At 36.2% G+C, this 14283-nt stretch overlaps 1 protein-coding gene across 1 annotated transcript in view; it reads right to left on the minus strand.

The window, feature by feature from the left end:
* The window catches only part of f8 (coagulation factor VIII, procoagulant component), a 41148-nt gene that overhangs the window by 12175 nt on the left and 14690 nt on the right, over positions 1-14283 (minus strand). The window contains exons 11-21 of the mRNA XM_056237009.1: positions 12730-12880; positions 12413-12622; positions 9956-11036; positions 8977-9142; positions 7930-8172; positions 6910-7138; positions 5171-5353; positions 4578-4694; positions 4386-4457; positions 4054-4139; positions 3077-3232 (exon numbers count right to left, since the gene is read on the minus strand). Coding sequence (XP_056092984.1) covers positions 3077-3232; positions 4054-4139; positions 4386-4457; positions 4578-4694; positions 5171-5353; positions 6910-7138; positions 7930-8172; positions 8977-9142; positions 9956-11036; positions 12413-12622; positions 12730-12880 — 2694 coding nt within the window. The remainder of the gene's footprint in view (positions 1-3076; positions 3233-4053; positions 4140-4385; positions 4458-4577; positions 4695-5170; positions 5354-6909; positions 7139-7929; positions 8173-8976; positions 9143-9955; positions 11037-12412; positions 12623-12729; positions 12881-14283) is intronic.

The following is a 14283-nucleotide window of genomic DNA, read 5'->3' on the forward strand; positions in this document are numbered from 1 at the left end:
TCATGCAATTCTGACTTTATATCACGCAATTGCGACTTTATATCATGCAATTCTGACTTTATATCACGCAATTGCGACTTTATATCATGCAATTCTGACTTTATATCACGCAATTGCGACTTTATATCATGCAATTCTGACTTTATAACATGCAATTGCGACTTTATATCATGCAATTCTGACTTTATAACATGCAATTGCGACTTTATAGCATGCAATTCTGACTTTATATCACGCAATTGCGACTTTATATCATGCAATTCTGACTTTATATCACGCAATTGCGACTTTATATCATGCAATTCTGACTTTATAACATGCAATTGCGACTTTATATCATGCAATTCTGACTTTATAACACGCAATTGCGACTTTATATCATGCAATTCTGACTTTATATCACGCAATTGCGACTTTATATCATGCAATTCTGACTTTATATCACGCAATTGCGACTTTATATCATGCAATTCTGACTTTATATCACGCAATTGCGACTTTATATCATGCAATTCTGACTTTATATCACGCAATTGCGACTTTATATCATGCAATTCTGACTTTAAATCACGCAATTGCGACTTTATATCATGCAATTCTGACTTTATATCACGCAATTGCGACTTTATATCATGCAATTCTGACTTTATAACACGCAATTGCGACTTTATATCATGCAATTCTGACTTTATAACACGCAATTGCGACTTTATATCATGCAATTCTGACTTTATAACATGCAATTGCGACTTTATATCACGCAATTCTGACTTTATATCACGCAATTGCGACTTTATATCATGCAATTCTGACTTTATAACATGCAATTGCGACTTTATATCATGCAATTCTGACTTTATAACATGCAATTGCGACTTTATATCACGCAATTCTGACTTTATATCACGCAATTGCGACTTTATATCACGCAATTCTGACTTTATATCACGCAATTCTGACTTTATATCACGCAATTGCGACTTTATATCATGCAATTCTGACTTTATAACATGCAATTGCGACTTTATATCATGCAATTCTGACTTTATAACACGCAATTGCGACTTTATATCATGCAATTCTGACTTTATAACACACAATTGCGACTTTATATCATGCAATTCTGACTTTATATCACGCAATTGCGACTTTATATCATGCAATTCTGACTTTATATAACGCAATTGCGACTTTATATCATGCAATTCTGACTTTATATCACGCAATTGCGACTTTATATCATGCAATTCTGACTTTATATCACGCAATTGCGACTTTATATCATGCAATTCTGACTTTATATCACGCAATTGCGACTTTATATCATGCAATTCTGACTTTATATCACGCAATTGCGACTTTATATCACGCAATTCTGACTTTATATCACGCAATTCTGACTTTATATCACGCAATTGCGACTTTATATCATGCAATTCTGACTTTATAACATGCAATTGCGACTTTATATCATGCAATTCTGACTTTATATCACGCAATTGCGACTTTATATCACGCAATTCTGACTTTATATCACGCAATTGCGACTTTATATCACGCAATTCTGACTTTATATCACGCAATTCTGACTTTATATCACGCAATTGCGACTTTATATCATGCAATTCTGACTTTATATCACGCAATTCTGACTTTATATCACGCAATTCTGACTTTATATCACGCAATTGCGCCTTTATATCATGCAATTCTGACTTTATATCACGCAATTGCGACTTTATATCATGCAATTCTGACTTTATATCACGCAATTGCGACTTTATATCATGCAATTCTGACTTTATATCACGCAATTGCGACTTTATATCATGCAATTCTGACTTTATATCACGCAATTGCGACTTTATATCATGCAATTCTGACTTTATAACATGCAATTGCGACTTTATATCATGCAATTCTGACTTTATAACACGCAATTGCGACTTTATATCACGCAATTCTGACTTTATATCACGCAATTGCGACTTTATATCATACAATTCTGACTTTATAACACGCAATTGCGACTTTATATCATGCAATTCTGACTTTATATCACGCAATTGCGACTTTATATCATGCAATTCTGACTTTATAACACGCAATTGCGACTTTATATCATGCAATTCTGACTTTATATCACGCAATTGCGACTTTATATCATGCAATTCTGACTTTATATCACGCAATTGCGACTTTATATCATGCAATTCTGACTTTATAACACGCAATTGCGACTTTATATCATGCAATTCTGACTTTATAACATGCAATTGCGACTTTATATCATGCAATTCTGACTTTACAACACGCAATTGCGACTTTATATCACGCAATTCTGACTTTATATCACGCAATTGCGACTTTATAACACGCAATTGCGACTTTATATCATGCAATTCTGACTTTATATCACGCAATTGCGACTTTATATCATGCAATTCTGACTTTATAACACGCAATTGCGACTTTATATCATGCAATTCTGACTTTATAACACACAATTGCGACTTTATATCATGCAATTCTGACTTTATATCACGCAATTGCGACTTTAAATCATGCAATTCTGACTTTATAACACGCAATTGCGACTTTATATCATGCAATTCTGACTTTATAACACGCAATTGCGACTTTATATCACACAATTCTGACTTTATAACACACAATTGCGACTTTATATCACACAATTCTGACTTTATAACACACAATTGCGACTTTATATCACGCAATTCTGACTTTATAACACACAATTGCGACTTTATATCATGCAATTCTGAGATAAAAATGTAATCTCGCAATTGTGAGATAAAAAGTCGCAATTATCTTTCTTTTTTTTTTTTTGTGGGGGAAACAAGCTTCCATACAGATTCACCCTGAAGATACAGTAGTAAAAACAGGGTGAAGGTTGAAATGGTCATGATGGCAAGACTAAATTATGGTGAAAGAAACATTTACTAATGTTATAAGAGGACTGTAGTGGAAAAAATAAAGTGCTACAAAACAAAGCGTGCAATATGCCCCCTTTAAATCAGACTATTTTTATGTAAATTCAGATGTTGGTACTGACGTAAGATGACTTGCTGCTGTTTCCTCTGTAGATGGTCCAGTTCTCCTGGTCAGTGCTGTAACTGATGGTGTACATAATGGTGAAATACTCGCTAAAACCCATCTTTGCACCCTGAGTTTGAATACCATGGAGGAGCATGGGCTTTAACAAATCCACCTAAAACACACATACAAAGATAAACAGGAGAGATATGGAGGGTTAGGTATGGATTCTGGTTGTGTTTGATTTCTAGAACAATTACAAGCGATTGAATAAATACTTGACTACAGACATTTCACTTATTTTCTATGTAAGCTTGTTTCCGCCACAGAATAAAACATTTTAAAAGACTTTTTATCTTGCAATTCTGACTTTTTATCTCAGAATTGCAAGATATGAAGTCAGAATTGCGAGATATAAACTCGCAATCGTGGAAAAAAAAGTACGAATTTTTATTTTTATCTCGCAATTCCGACTTTATATCTCTCTGACTTTATATTCTGACTTATAACTCAGAAATTTCGACGTTATATCACGCAATTCTGAGATGAAAAGTCAAAATTGGGAGATAAAAAGTCGCAATTACTTTTTTTATTATTATTCTGTGGCGGAAACAAGCTTCCATTATTTTAAAATTAAGATTTAATTATTTCTATGACTTCCAGGAAATATTTCCTAGTTTTGCATGATCGTAGGAATCCTGCTAAAAATAGTCAATTGTTGTGTATCCTACACGCTTTCTCTCTTTCTCTTGCTCTTCCGAACACTGTTGGATCAAAGGTTAAATACAATCTACTGTGCAAACCTATTTATAGTATTTCAAAACTATTTCCCACTTTGTCTTACTGAGAATGAAAGAAAAATGTGTCAAGAATGACTGACTGACTGACTGTGGTGCAAAGAGTCACAATTGTCTGTGATATGAGCCACAAATAAATCATAACATGTTTTCCTTACAAATGAGCCAAAGCACAGCATGTTATCTGGGTTTCTTTTACCTGGAGCCAGGAGTCTGTGCCTCTGCCCATCCAGGCATTAACCGATCCAGATAACTCAAGTCTGGCTAAATCGGGCTTCCAAACACCTTTAAGAGAAATGGCATTTCAATAAATAATTGAATTAAAATACTAGATTTTATGGCCCAAGTCAAAAGAGCCGACTTTCTATGGGACCTGCACCAATTTTATCATCTGTCCGCGAAAATCTCTCCTCAATAAAACAGATGATTTGAGGAATCATTCATGTGTGGAGCTGGACAAACTACTTAAAAGTGTGACCAAATCCATTGCACACATCAGACATTTGAATACTTTCGTTTTGTTGCTCTTACCATAGTGATCCGAGGCTGTTATTTGGTTGTTGTTAATCCACCCTAGGTGTATTCCTAATGGCTGAATGCATCCTGTTGAACAAAATCAATCAGTTTCAGGTGCCTTGAACTATTTAGTGATTCACAACACGACTGCAGTAACAGGATGACAAGAACGATCCTCAACAATCTCCTATCGAGAAAAGCTCTTACGCGGGTTGTAGACCAGCATCTTGGCTCTCATGCCGGCCAGCTGATGTTCCCCTATAGTGCACTCTATTAACCAGGTGCCTACGATAGCTGGCCTCATCTCCACCGTCCCAAAAACACCTGCCAAACGAGACACAATAAGTGATATTGATAGAGAGAAAAGGTGTATCACAGATTCCACAAACTGTTTTCAACATTGATAATAATCAAGAAATGTTTCTTGAGCAGCAAATCATCATATTAGAGTGATTTCTGAAGGATCATGTGACTCTGAAGACTGGAGTAATGATGCTGAAAATTCAGCTTTGATCACAGGAATAAATTACACTTTACTATATATTCACATAGAAAACAGCTATTGTAAATTGTAATAATATTTCACAATATTACTGATTTTACTGTATTTTAAAACAAAATAAATACAGCCTTGGTGAGCAGAAAAGACTTATTTCAAAAACATTAAAAAATCTTGATTATTACAAACTTTTGAATGTTAGTATAAGTCTATGATGTGAGATTGCCCAAATTATGCTTAATTAATTGTGATTTGTAATCCTAACATACTAACAGGCATGCAGGGTTTGTGTATAGTTTACCGGGATAGAGATTGAAAATTCCCATGCGGTGATCCTGATCTTTTCCGACTCTGAATGGCAGTCCGTGGAAGTGTACAGCGTGAAACTCGCCTTGACTCCCAACGTTGAGAAGATGCCAGCGAGTCGTCTGGTACTGTTCAACTATCAGGCCAGGAAGCGTTTCTGACACGTAGCCGTTAATAGCTACAAGTGCCAATAAAACACAACACACAATATTATATTGTGGCTATTAATACAGTTCCTAATAGGAAAGCATGGCACTAGCAATTACAAGGTTATGGGTTCGATTCCCAAGGAATGCATGAACTAATCAAATGTATACCCTGAAAGCAATGCAAGGATAAAATCTGCCAAATGCATAAATGTTAATGTACATGTGTCACCTTGAATCAATGCATTACCATAATGTTTCTTTATATTTAGAAAAACTGGGTACATGGAGCTTGTTTACTTGTACTAAAGAAAAGGCTATTTAACAACTGAATTACACAATAACAAGCATAAACACATGGATCCATTTGTTTTTATCAGCGTTGCCATAGATGCAAATATTTATTGAGACAGAGGATGTGAACAGATCAGGGGTACGTTTCCCGAAAGCATCGTTAGCCAACTATGGTCGCAAGTTCCGTCGTTATCAGCAGTTCAACGAGTCTGTGTTTCCCGAAACCATCGTTCCAACGAACATTCGCAAACAGCATCGCAGAGTTGTGTGTTTGAGCGACAGATCTCCTGTGGTTAGAAGCAGTTTCTTGTTTGCATGACATGTGGACTCAATAAACCCTGATCTGGAGCAAAATAAGCAAGCTGACATTCAGTGCAACCTGTGTCTTTCATTTAGAATACATACAAATGTAATTTACGTCTTTTAGTTTGTCAAGAGATTTAAAGCAACACCAAGTAACTTTTCCTCTGCGGTCGCCCTACAGGTTGGAAGCGGAATTGTCCATTACCGCTGTCATAAATAATTTAGCCTAGCGCAGCCGACTGTCGCACACACGCTCGTGTTTATCCAGCGCCGGCTTTGGAATGAACGATGTCCACAGACAAGGTAGAGCAAGTTGCATGATTTCATGAAAGTATGATGTATTGCGACATCAGAAACGAATGACTATTGTAACGCTTGACGTAAAGCAAGTCAAATTTGTAGTTTTCTTATGTCTCATTAGAACTACAGAAACGCGACCCGATCTGGCAATCTTACATAGCGTGGTTATAGCAGATATAGGACCGCAAAGCGAATCCAGAAGTGCCTTTCACCCTGTTACGACTTAATGAACCACTGAAACTATTTTGGAAACATTATTTTAAGGTAAAAAATCTTACTTAGTGTTGCTTTAAAGCACAGTTTTTGAAGACTGCGCATGTGCGAACATGCTCTACTATGTAAGAACGAGCCTACGATTGAATCTGGAAATAAAGCGAAATAACTGAGAAAATTAGAAATATTCCTCAGATGCATGTCTGTAATTTATATCAAAACATCTAGCATTAATTAAATCTCAAACAGTTTCATTAAAATAAGTTATTAAACCAACTTGGTTGAACGACCACTTTGCGACAATATGGTTTCGGAAACAGTCGTGACCAGCTAGTTGATTTCTTCAATGATGCATCGTACTACGGTAGTGAAGCATCGAGTTACGGCGTTGTACGGGAAACGCACCCCAGACTGGTTATCTTGTAATTTTCAACACAACATGCATGCAGTGTCAATCACAAATTATGGCATAATGTACCTGCAAACCTGTTGCTCATCTCGAACCACGGATCGTCTACTTTGGCCTGGCAGGGTGGGGTGCAAAACTTCCCGATGTTGTAGTCGAGGTACCAGCTCTTTCGTTCATCAAAGGTGGTGAAGAGAAGGAAGAAGTCTGTCACGTCAGGTCGAAGCTTTGCGCGTGAACGGAGGGTACCAGGACGACATATCAGCATCGGACCGATTAGACCAGAGTTTATGTCCTTCTCCTGGTGGACGCAGAGGGAATACAGAAGTTATTTACATTAATGCATTTGGCAGATTCTTTTATCCAAAACAACTTGCATTGCATTCAAGCAATGCATTTGATCAGTTCATGCATTCCCTAGGAGTGAAACCCATGGAGTTGCAAGTGCTATGCTCTTCTGTTTGAGGAACATGAATGATTATCCATTATATTTTAACCTGTTTTTTTTTTAACCCTCCTGTTGTGTTACAACTTTACAACTTTTGTGTTGCAGGTCAAATTGGTTTCAATTTGCATTGGTTTCAATGCATTGACAAAAATCAACATTAAAAGATTAATGTAAAAAATAAAATAACAACCCTTTTTGGATTGGACTGTGACTAGATAACGAAACAATTACTTTTCCTCGGACGATACAGAAGAAGAGTAAACGTTCATTGGTTCTCATGCATTTCATAGTTTAGTGTTTGATAAGCTACTATAAATGTTCAAAGTGATGATTTTTGGTCAACGGGGAGTCAGAATGACCCCAACACAAAACTTGTACAGCCTTTCCAAAACACAAAACTGTGTCAAAACTTCGCATTCCCTTTAATAATTGACTTTGCATGCCAAAATGGGAAATATTCAAAAAGTTTCAATGTCATTGTTTCAAACCATTTGAAAATCAAACTCGGGTCAATCTGACCCAACACAACGGGAGGGCGTAAAAACAACATAAATATGTACAACTTTTGTGCCTTAGACATGAAAGATTCCTCAAATTCAACAAAAGCAACCTAATTTTGATTCCTGTGTTGCACATTGAATTACCATGTTGACGTTGGAGTAGTAGGCCCCAGCCTTGCAGTCAAACTCTGACTCTGTGGGACCTTGTCGTTTGGAGATTCTCCAGTTGTACACCCTCTCCTCGCCCGCAGGAACGGGATCACCTGGCACTTCCTCGGCCTTGGAGGCTTCTGGGCCCGATCCAGGGCCGAAACTCCCCTGCGTCTTATCGTACACCCCATGCAAGTGGAAAGAGTACGGCCTGGATGCCAGGTTCTTGAAAACCACCTTATGGGAAGAGAAATGCAAGAATTTAGAGTGGGCGATTAACCGAAACTTTGCTGATTAATAAATACTTTTGTGATGATGCATTTTTTAATTATGGAAGCTTGTTTTTTCCACAGAATACATTTTTTTAAAAGATAATTGCGACTTTTTCTTACAATTGCGAGTTTATATCTCACAATTCTGGCTTTATTTCTCAGAATTGCTTGATATAAAGTCAGAATTGCGTGTTATAAAGTCAGAATTGTGAGATATATGTGAACTCCTCGCTATTATCGCAAATTTCTCGCAATTGCAACTTAATGTCACGCAATTCTGACTTTAAATCTCCCAATTGCGTGTTATAAAATCAGAATTGCGTGCAGAATAAACATGCAATTCTGAGAAGAAAAGTCTGAATTGGAGTTTATTTCTCGCAATTGCGACTTTATATCACGCAATTCTGACTTTATAACAAACAATTGCGACTTTATATCACGCAATTCTGAATTTATTACTCGTAATTGCGACTTTATATCACACAATTCTGAGATAAAAAGTCAGAATCGCGAGATGTAAACTCGCAATTGTGAGAAAAAAGTCTCAATTACCTTTTATATTTTTCATTCTGTGGCAGAAACAAGCTTTCATAGAATAGTGTGGTGAGATTTGAGTGTCTTCACTTTCTCCTTTACCAAGAAATTCCCAATTGCGTGTATTTCTATTGAAAAGACTAGATTTTGCGTGTGAATATTTGCCCGAACAACGCTAAGACTTTAAGAAAGCAATGTTATGCTTTTAGTGCCTCCTTTTCATGAAGAAACTTACAGTAAGAACATCATTGATTTCCATCTTCAACACTGGACCCATAATGCCGAGGTGCTCGTCCAGTTCTCCTCGTTTGATTGGATGTTTGAAATCTCTGTCCTGATAGGCTCTGAAAACCACCTTTCTATAGGCTGGGAAATATTTTCTCATTCCCCTTCGCATCTCCCTGTGGACACATCACACATTTAGTGCAAGTAGAATTGAGCAGGTCCTCAAGACTAGTTATAGGCTTCACATGAAAAGCAATTAATATTGCCATCTAAAAGTGCATTGCATTTCACAGCAAAATCCCCAGTGTTAAATTAACGCTGAAAGTGTGAATTATATAAACTCTGAGCAGAGTGTTAAATGAACACTGAAGCAGTGTTAAAGTTAATGAGATAATTAAGTGATTAATTGAGTGATGATTGAGTATTATTGAAGACACCTGATGGTGTCACCTTTTCAATTTGTTCATCTGGCTGTTATAACTCAGGTACAGCAGCCAAACGAAATATAAAGTTAATGATTTAAGGGTCAAGAGCCCAACTAAAGTAAACACCGATCACCATAATGGCGACTTAAAATTACGGTTTTCTCCTTCAGTGATTCTGCTTGTTAGGTGTCTTCAATAATGCTCAATCATCACTCAATTATTCACTTAATTATCTCATTAACTTTAACACTGCTTCAGTGTTCATTTAACACTCTGCTCAGAGATTAAATAATTCACACTCTGAGTGTTAATTTTAACACTGGGGATTTTGCTGTGATACAAATAAACAACTAAACTAAATGGATTTGATCCAATCTGATACCATAAATGTATTTTATGCAATATAAAACAATAATGTACAACACACACTATTGGTCTAAAGTTAATAAATTGTTTCATGTTTTTGTCTCTTATGCTCACTAAGGCTTGTTTGTATATTTCCGAACTGAAATTATTGTCTGCTAAAATTATCAAAACTGTGGTTGTGTATATATGTAGTGTTACCTTGGTTTGATGAGCTGAGCTGGTTTATTAATCCCATAATCCCAGAAGATTTCCTCTGCCGCGATGTAGTAACTACGAAACCTCGACTCTGTCGACCTAATGCCGACATTATCTTCAACGTGATGAACGTCAACGCTTCCCTCATCGCTATAATCATCATAGTCACTTGCCAATGATTTCCGGCCATATGTCTGATTATCTGATGAATTAGACATTGGTCCCAAAACCGGTTCCAAATCTGGTTTGAACGTCTTTAAATCTTTGTAATTATAGTTAAATGGATTCAAACTTTCCTCCATCTTGTCCTTCTTTAGACCAGAACTTCCAGATTCTTCCAGAACCTCATTGTTGCTGTGAACTTTCACATCCACTTTTTTGTCTTTGCTGACGCTCCACAGCTCCCGTCGATTCCTCACTTTCTCCTTTGAGTCGTTCAGAAGTTGACTGAGGTTAGTCGACAAGTTTCCATCTTTAAGAAGGAATTTTCTAAACAGGTCATTTGTTGTTTGACCGCTTGGATGTGTTTTGTTGTGATCCGACTGAATGTTTGCAACGTTCACATTTTGATGTTCTCCTGTTAATTCCCTGTTTTCTGAGGAACTCAATATGACTGTGGGATCAATCTCGTTTGGTCTACTTCTGTAAGATTTGTGGTGGGACCTTTTCTGACGTCCCAAAGAATTTCCACCCATGTCCTCTTCCAGTTGATCCAAAATATCCTGTGGAATCCCACCCTGCGATAACGCTTCCAGATCTTTTTCCCGCTTTACCGGAACATATCTTATCTCACATACACGGGTTCTGTTTTGTCTCTCATTGTCTGAAGCTCGGCTCATGTTTACTCGTCCAGTCGCAGACTCCGTCACAGTTCTGTTTCGGCAAACACGAATAGCGATAGTGCGGTTCTTTTCCATTGTTCCCCGTGGAATCGGGAAGTTCTGCTCAATGAATTCAATGAAGTCATCATCGTAGTCTTCGTTGTCCACCAAAGGAAGCACTCTTTCACAGCTAACAACCGTGTAGCGAACGCTCATGCCTCGCTTTTTCAGAGAGGGGTCAAATGCGCTGACCTCCCATTCGCCTACAAGCATCAAACATCAGACTTATGAACATGAAATCAAAACGGGTTCTAATAATGAATGGTTCCTGATTGTATTTGTCTTCATAACTTCATGGATAACTTGCTCCGCCCCCACAATGATCTCATCAAACCAGTGTTATTTTAGTATCATTAATATACTATAGTTTTTTAATATTTCCAAATAAGCCAAGTCACATTTATTTCTATAGCCGTTTAAACAACTCATATTCAATTCATATATTAGTCATTAATCAGCTCATGCCAGTTCAGTTCAATAACTTTAAAAGGGAAACCCTTTAATTGAAGGGGTGTGCATAAGACTGACATGACACTTTCATAATCATGACATGACACACGTCATGAATATGAAGGCGGTTTTATGCATGTTTATGACAACTGTCATTAAGTGTCATTCGCTCAATTATGACATTTTTAATGCAAATATGACATTGTTTGAGATGTCTTGGTTAGGACAACTTGACATAAACCAATGCATCATAACCTGTCAGTGTCTTTGTCATGACAACTTTCCAAGACAACATAAATTGTCATAAACATGACATAGCAGATTAATTATCAAACTTAAGAAACACTTAGCTTTATGGGTTAACATTACATTAAACTGTCAGGTGGCTGGTTTTGACATTGGCTGTCATGAGGCCATTATAACTGTCATGAATATTTTTCTTGACCTCAACTACAGTGGTACACAACACATTAAATTTGTCATTAAAATGTTATAATGGCCTCATGACAGCCAATGTCAAAACCAACCACATGACAGTTTAATGTAATGTTAACCCATAAAGCTAAATGTTTCTTAAGTTTGATAATTAATCTGCTATGTCATGTTTATGACATATTTATGACAGGTTGTGTTGGCTTAGTAATGTCAAGTTGTCATGACAAAGACACTGACAGGTTATGATGTATTGGTTTATGTCAAGTTGTCATAACCAACCATATTTGCATTACAAATGTCATAATTGAGCGAATGACACTTAATGACAGTTGTCATAAACATGCATAAACCCTCCTTCATATTCATGACGTGTGTCATGTCATGATTATAAAGGTGTCATGTCAGTCTTATGCACACCCCTTCAAGTAAAGTGTTTCCCTTTTTAGAGTTCATAATTATGAAATTAGTTAAATTCTAAAAGTATAAGCATCTCTATAGAAGACAAAGGTGTTGTTGTTCAGCTCAAGTCAGTTCAAATGAATGAATTTTCATTATCAATTTTACTTAAAGTTTTAGTCAGCGTTAGTGGTTAAAGTTTTTTTAATTTATATACTAGTCAAAAGTTTGGAATAATTAAATTTAATCAAAAATACAGTAAAAACGTTTTATCGTGATCTTGACCTCTGACCCTTACCTAGCATCTCCGCTTCAGTGGTCACTGTGTCTCCATTCATTGGGAAGAGTGTGAGGACAGTGCCGTATGTTTTATCCTTCTCGAACGTATTTCCTGTGAAGTAAACTGACAGAAAGTCGCTTTGCATGCCAACGCTCGCCACATGCCAGAGAATCACATCGCCAACACACATCTTGAATTGTAGGTGGTTGAACATGAAACCGTTAACCGCTGAAACAGACAATTAAAAACGAAGGTTAATCCAGTTTGGTGAAACAATACAAACTACCATAGATAATCCCATGTTGCACATCTAGAGACTAAAAAATAACACCCACTGTGCATGACATTCGAATCGTAGAAATCCGGATGATTGCGATTAATCCTAGTCGGATCTTCAATATTCCTTTGAATGTTTTCCTCAAAGTACCAGCTTCTGTTTTCATCAAACACCGTAAACAGGAGCTTCTTCTCTTTATCTGAAGTTACCTGTGAAAACATCAGGAGCATTAACTATCACCTTCCATCCGTCTTTATACTTATAGTTTGTATTTATTAATAATAATTTACATCCGTCTGATAAACCAACATAGGCTCATTGGAAAAAACTCATTTCTACTCAGAAAAACAGCTGAAATTAACACTTGTGTCAGTAAAACACCAACAAGTTTTAAGTTATGATAACAGGGTCAGATCATCTATAACTCAACTTATTTTTTTATGGTTCCTTGCTCAAAACTGTTATGGCCTTATAATTTTACCATAAGTGCATGATTTATTTCAGTAAATCAACTTAAAAGGTGAAACTAATATATTAGACTCATTACATGCAAAGTGAGATATTTCAAGCCTTTATTTGTTGAATTTTGATGATTATGGATTACAGCTTATGAAAACCTTTTCACAATATTCTAATTTTGACTTTGGGGTTTTCATAAGCTGTAAGCCATAATCATCAAAATGATAACAAATAAAGGCTTGAAATATCTCACTTTGCATGTAATGAGTCTATATAATATATTAGTTTCACCCTTTAAGTTGAATTACTGAAATAAATGAGCTTTTTCATAATATTCTCATTTTTCGAATTTCACCTGTATGTCAGAAAAGCCAAACGTATGGAGATGGTTATGTGATGCAAACGTGAAAATGTATTGCTTTACAAATCATGCACTTATGGTAAAATTATGAGGCTGTAACAGTTTTGAGCAAGGAACCATAAAAAAAATAAGTTGAGTTATAGATGATCTGACCCTGGGTTAGGTACAGCATCGCACTTGTGAAACAAGGGTCCCAGAATAAAAGAGCTCAAAGACTAGTAGAAGCAAGATAAAAGGGCCTGGTTGCTTCAGATTTTATTTTATTTTATTGTTTTATCACGTTTGCTTTTGTTAACACTATCGGTTTGGTTTAGTGAGGGTGGTACGTTATTTTCAAAAGCGATAGAGCATTAACTTTAATCGCCACTTATACACAAAACAACCAAAATAATAAACTCTACTCAATCACAACATTTCACTTTAAAAGTGAAAACGTGCAACTAGGGGTGTAACAATAAATCATGTCACAATATTGCGCAATATAAAAATGCATCATGTATCGTGGATAGTGACAATATTGTGTATAGTAGAAAAAAATTCAAGTTTACAGAGTTTAGTGTCAGTCCTACATTAAACTACTATGTTGAATATAATGCATAATAATGCAATGGGGGAATATTTGTGGCTCATGATAATGCCAAATGTCTTGATACCAGTAAAAAGTGGCCGACATTATTTTGAATATATCTAGTCAGTGATAGAGCGCATATTCATCTTAAATAATTCTGTTTTCATCTTCATAATCATGAATATGTGTATTCTGGTGTCTCTATTGTCCTGTGCTTTGGGTTA

The sequence above is a fragment of the Rhinichthys klamathensis genome, unplaced genomic scaffold (genome assembly GCF_029890125.1).
Source record: "Rhinichthys klamathensis goyatoka isolate OS25496 unplaced genomic scaffold, OSU_Roscu_1.1 h1tg000475l_1, whole genome shotgun sequence".
NCBI classification, from domain to species: domain Eukaryota; kingdom Metazoa; phylum Chordata; class Actinopteri; order Cypriniformes; family Leuciscidae; genus Rhinichthys; species Rhinichthys klamathensis.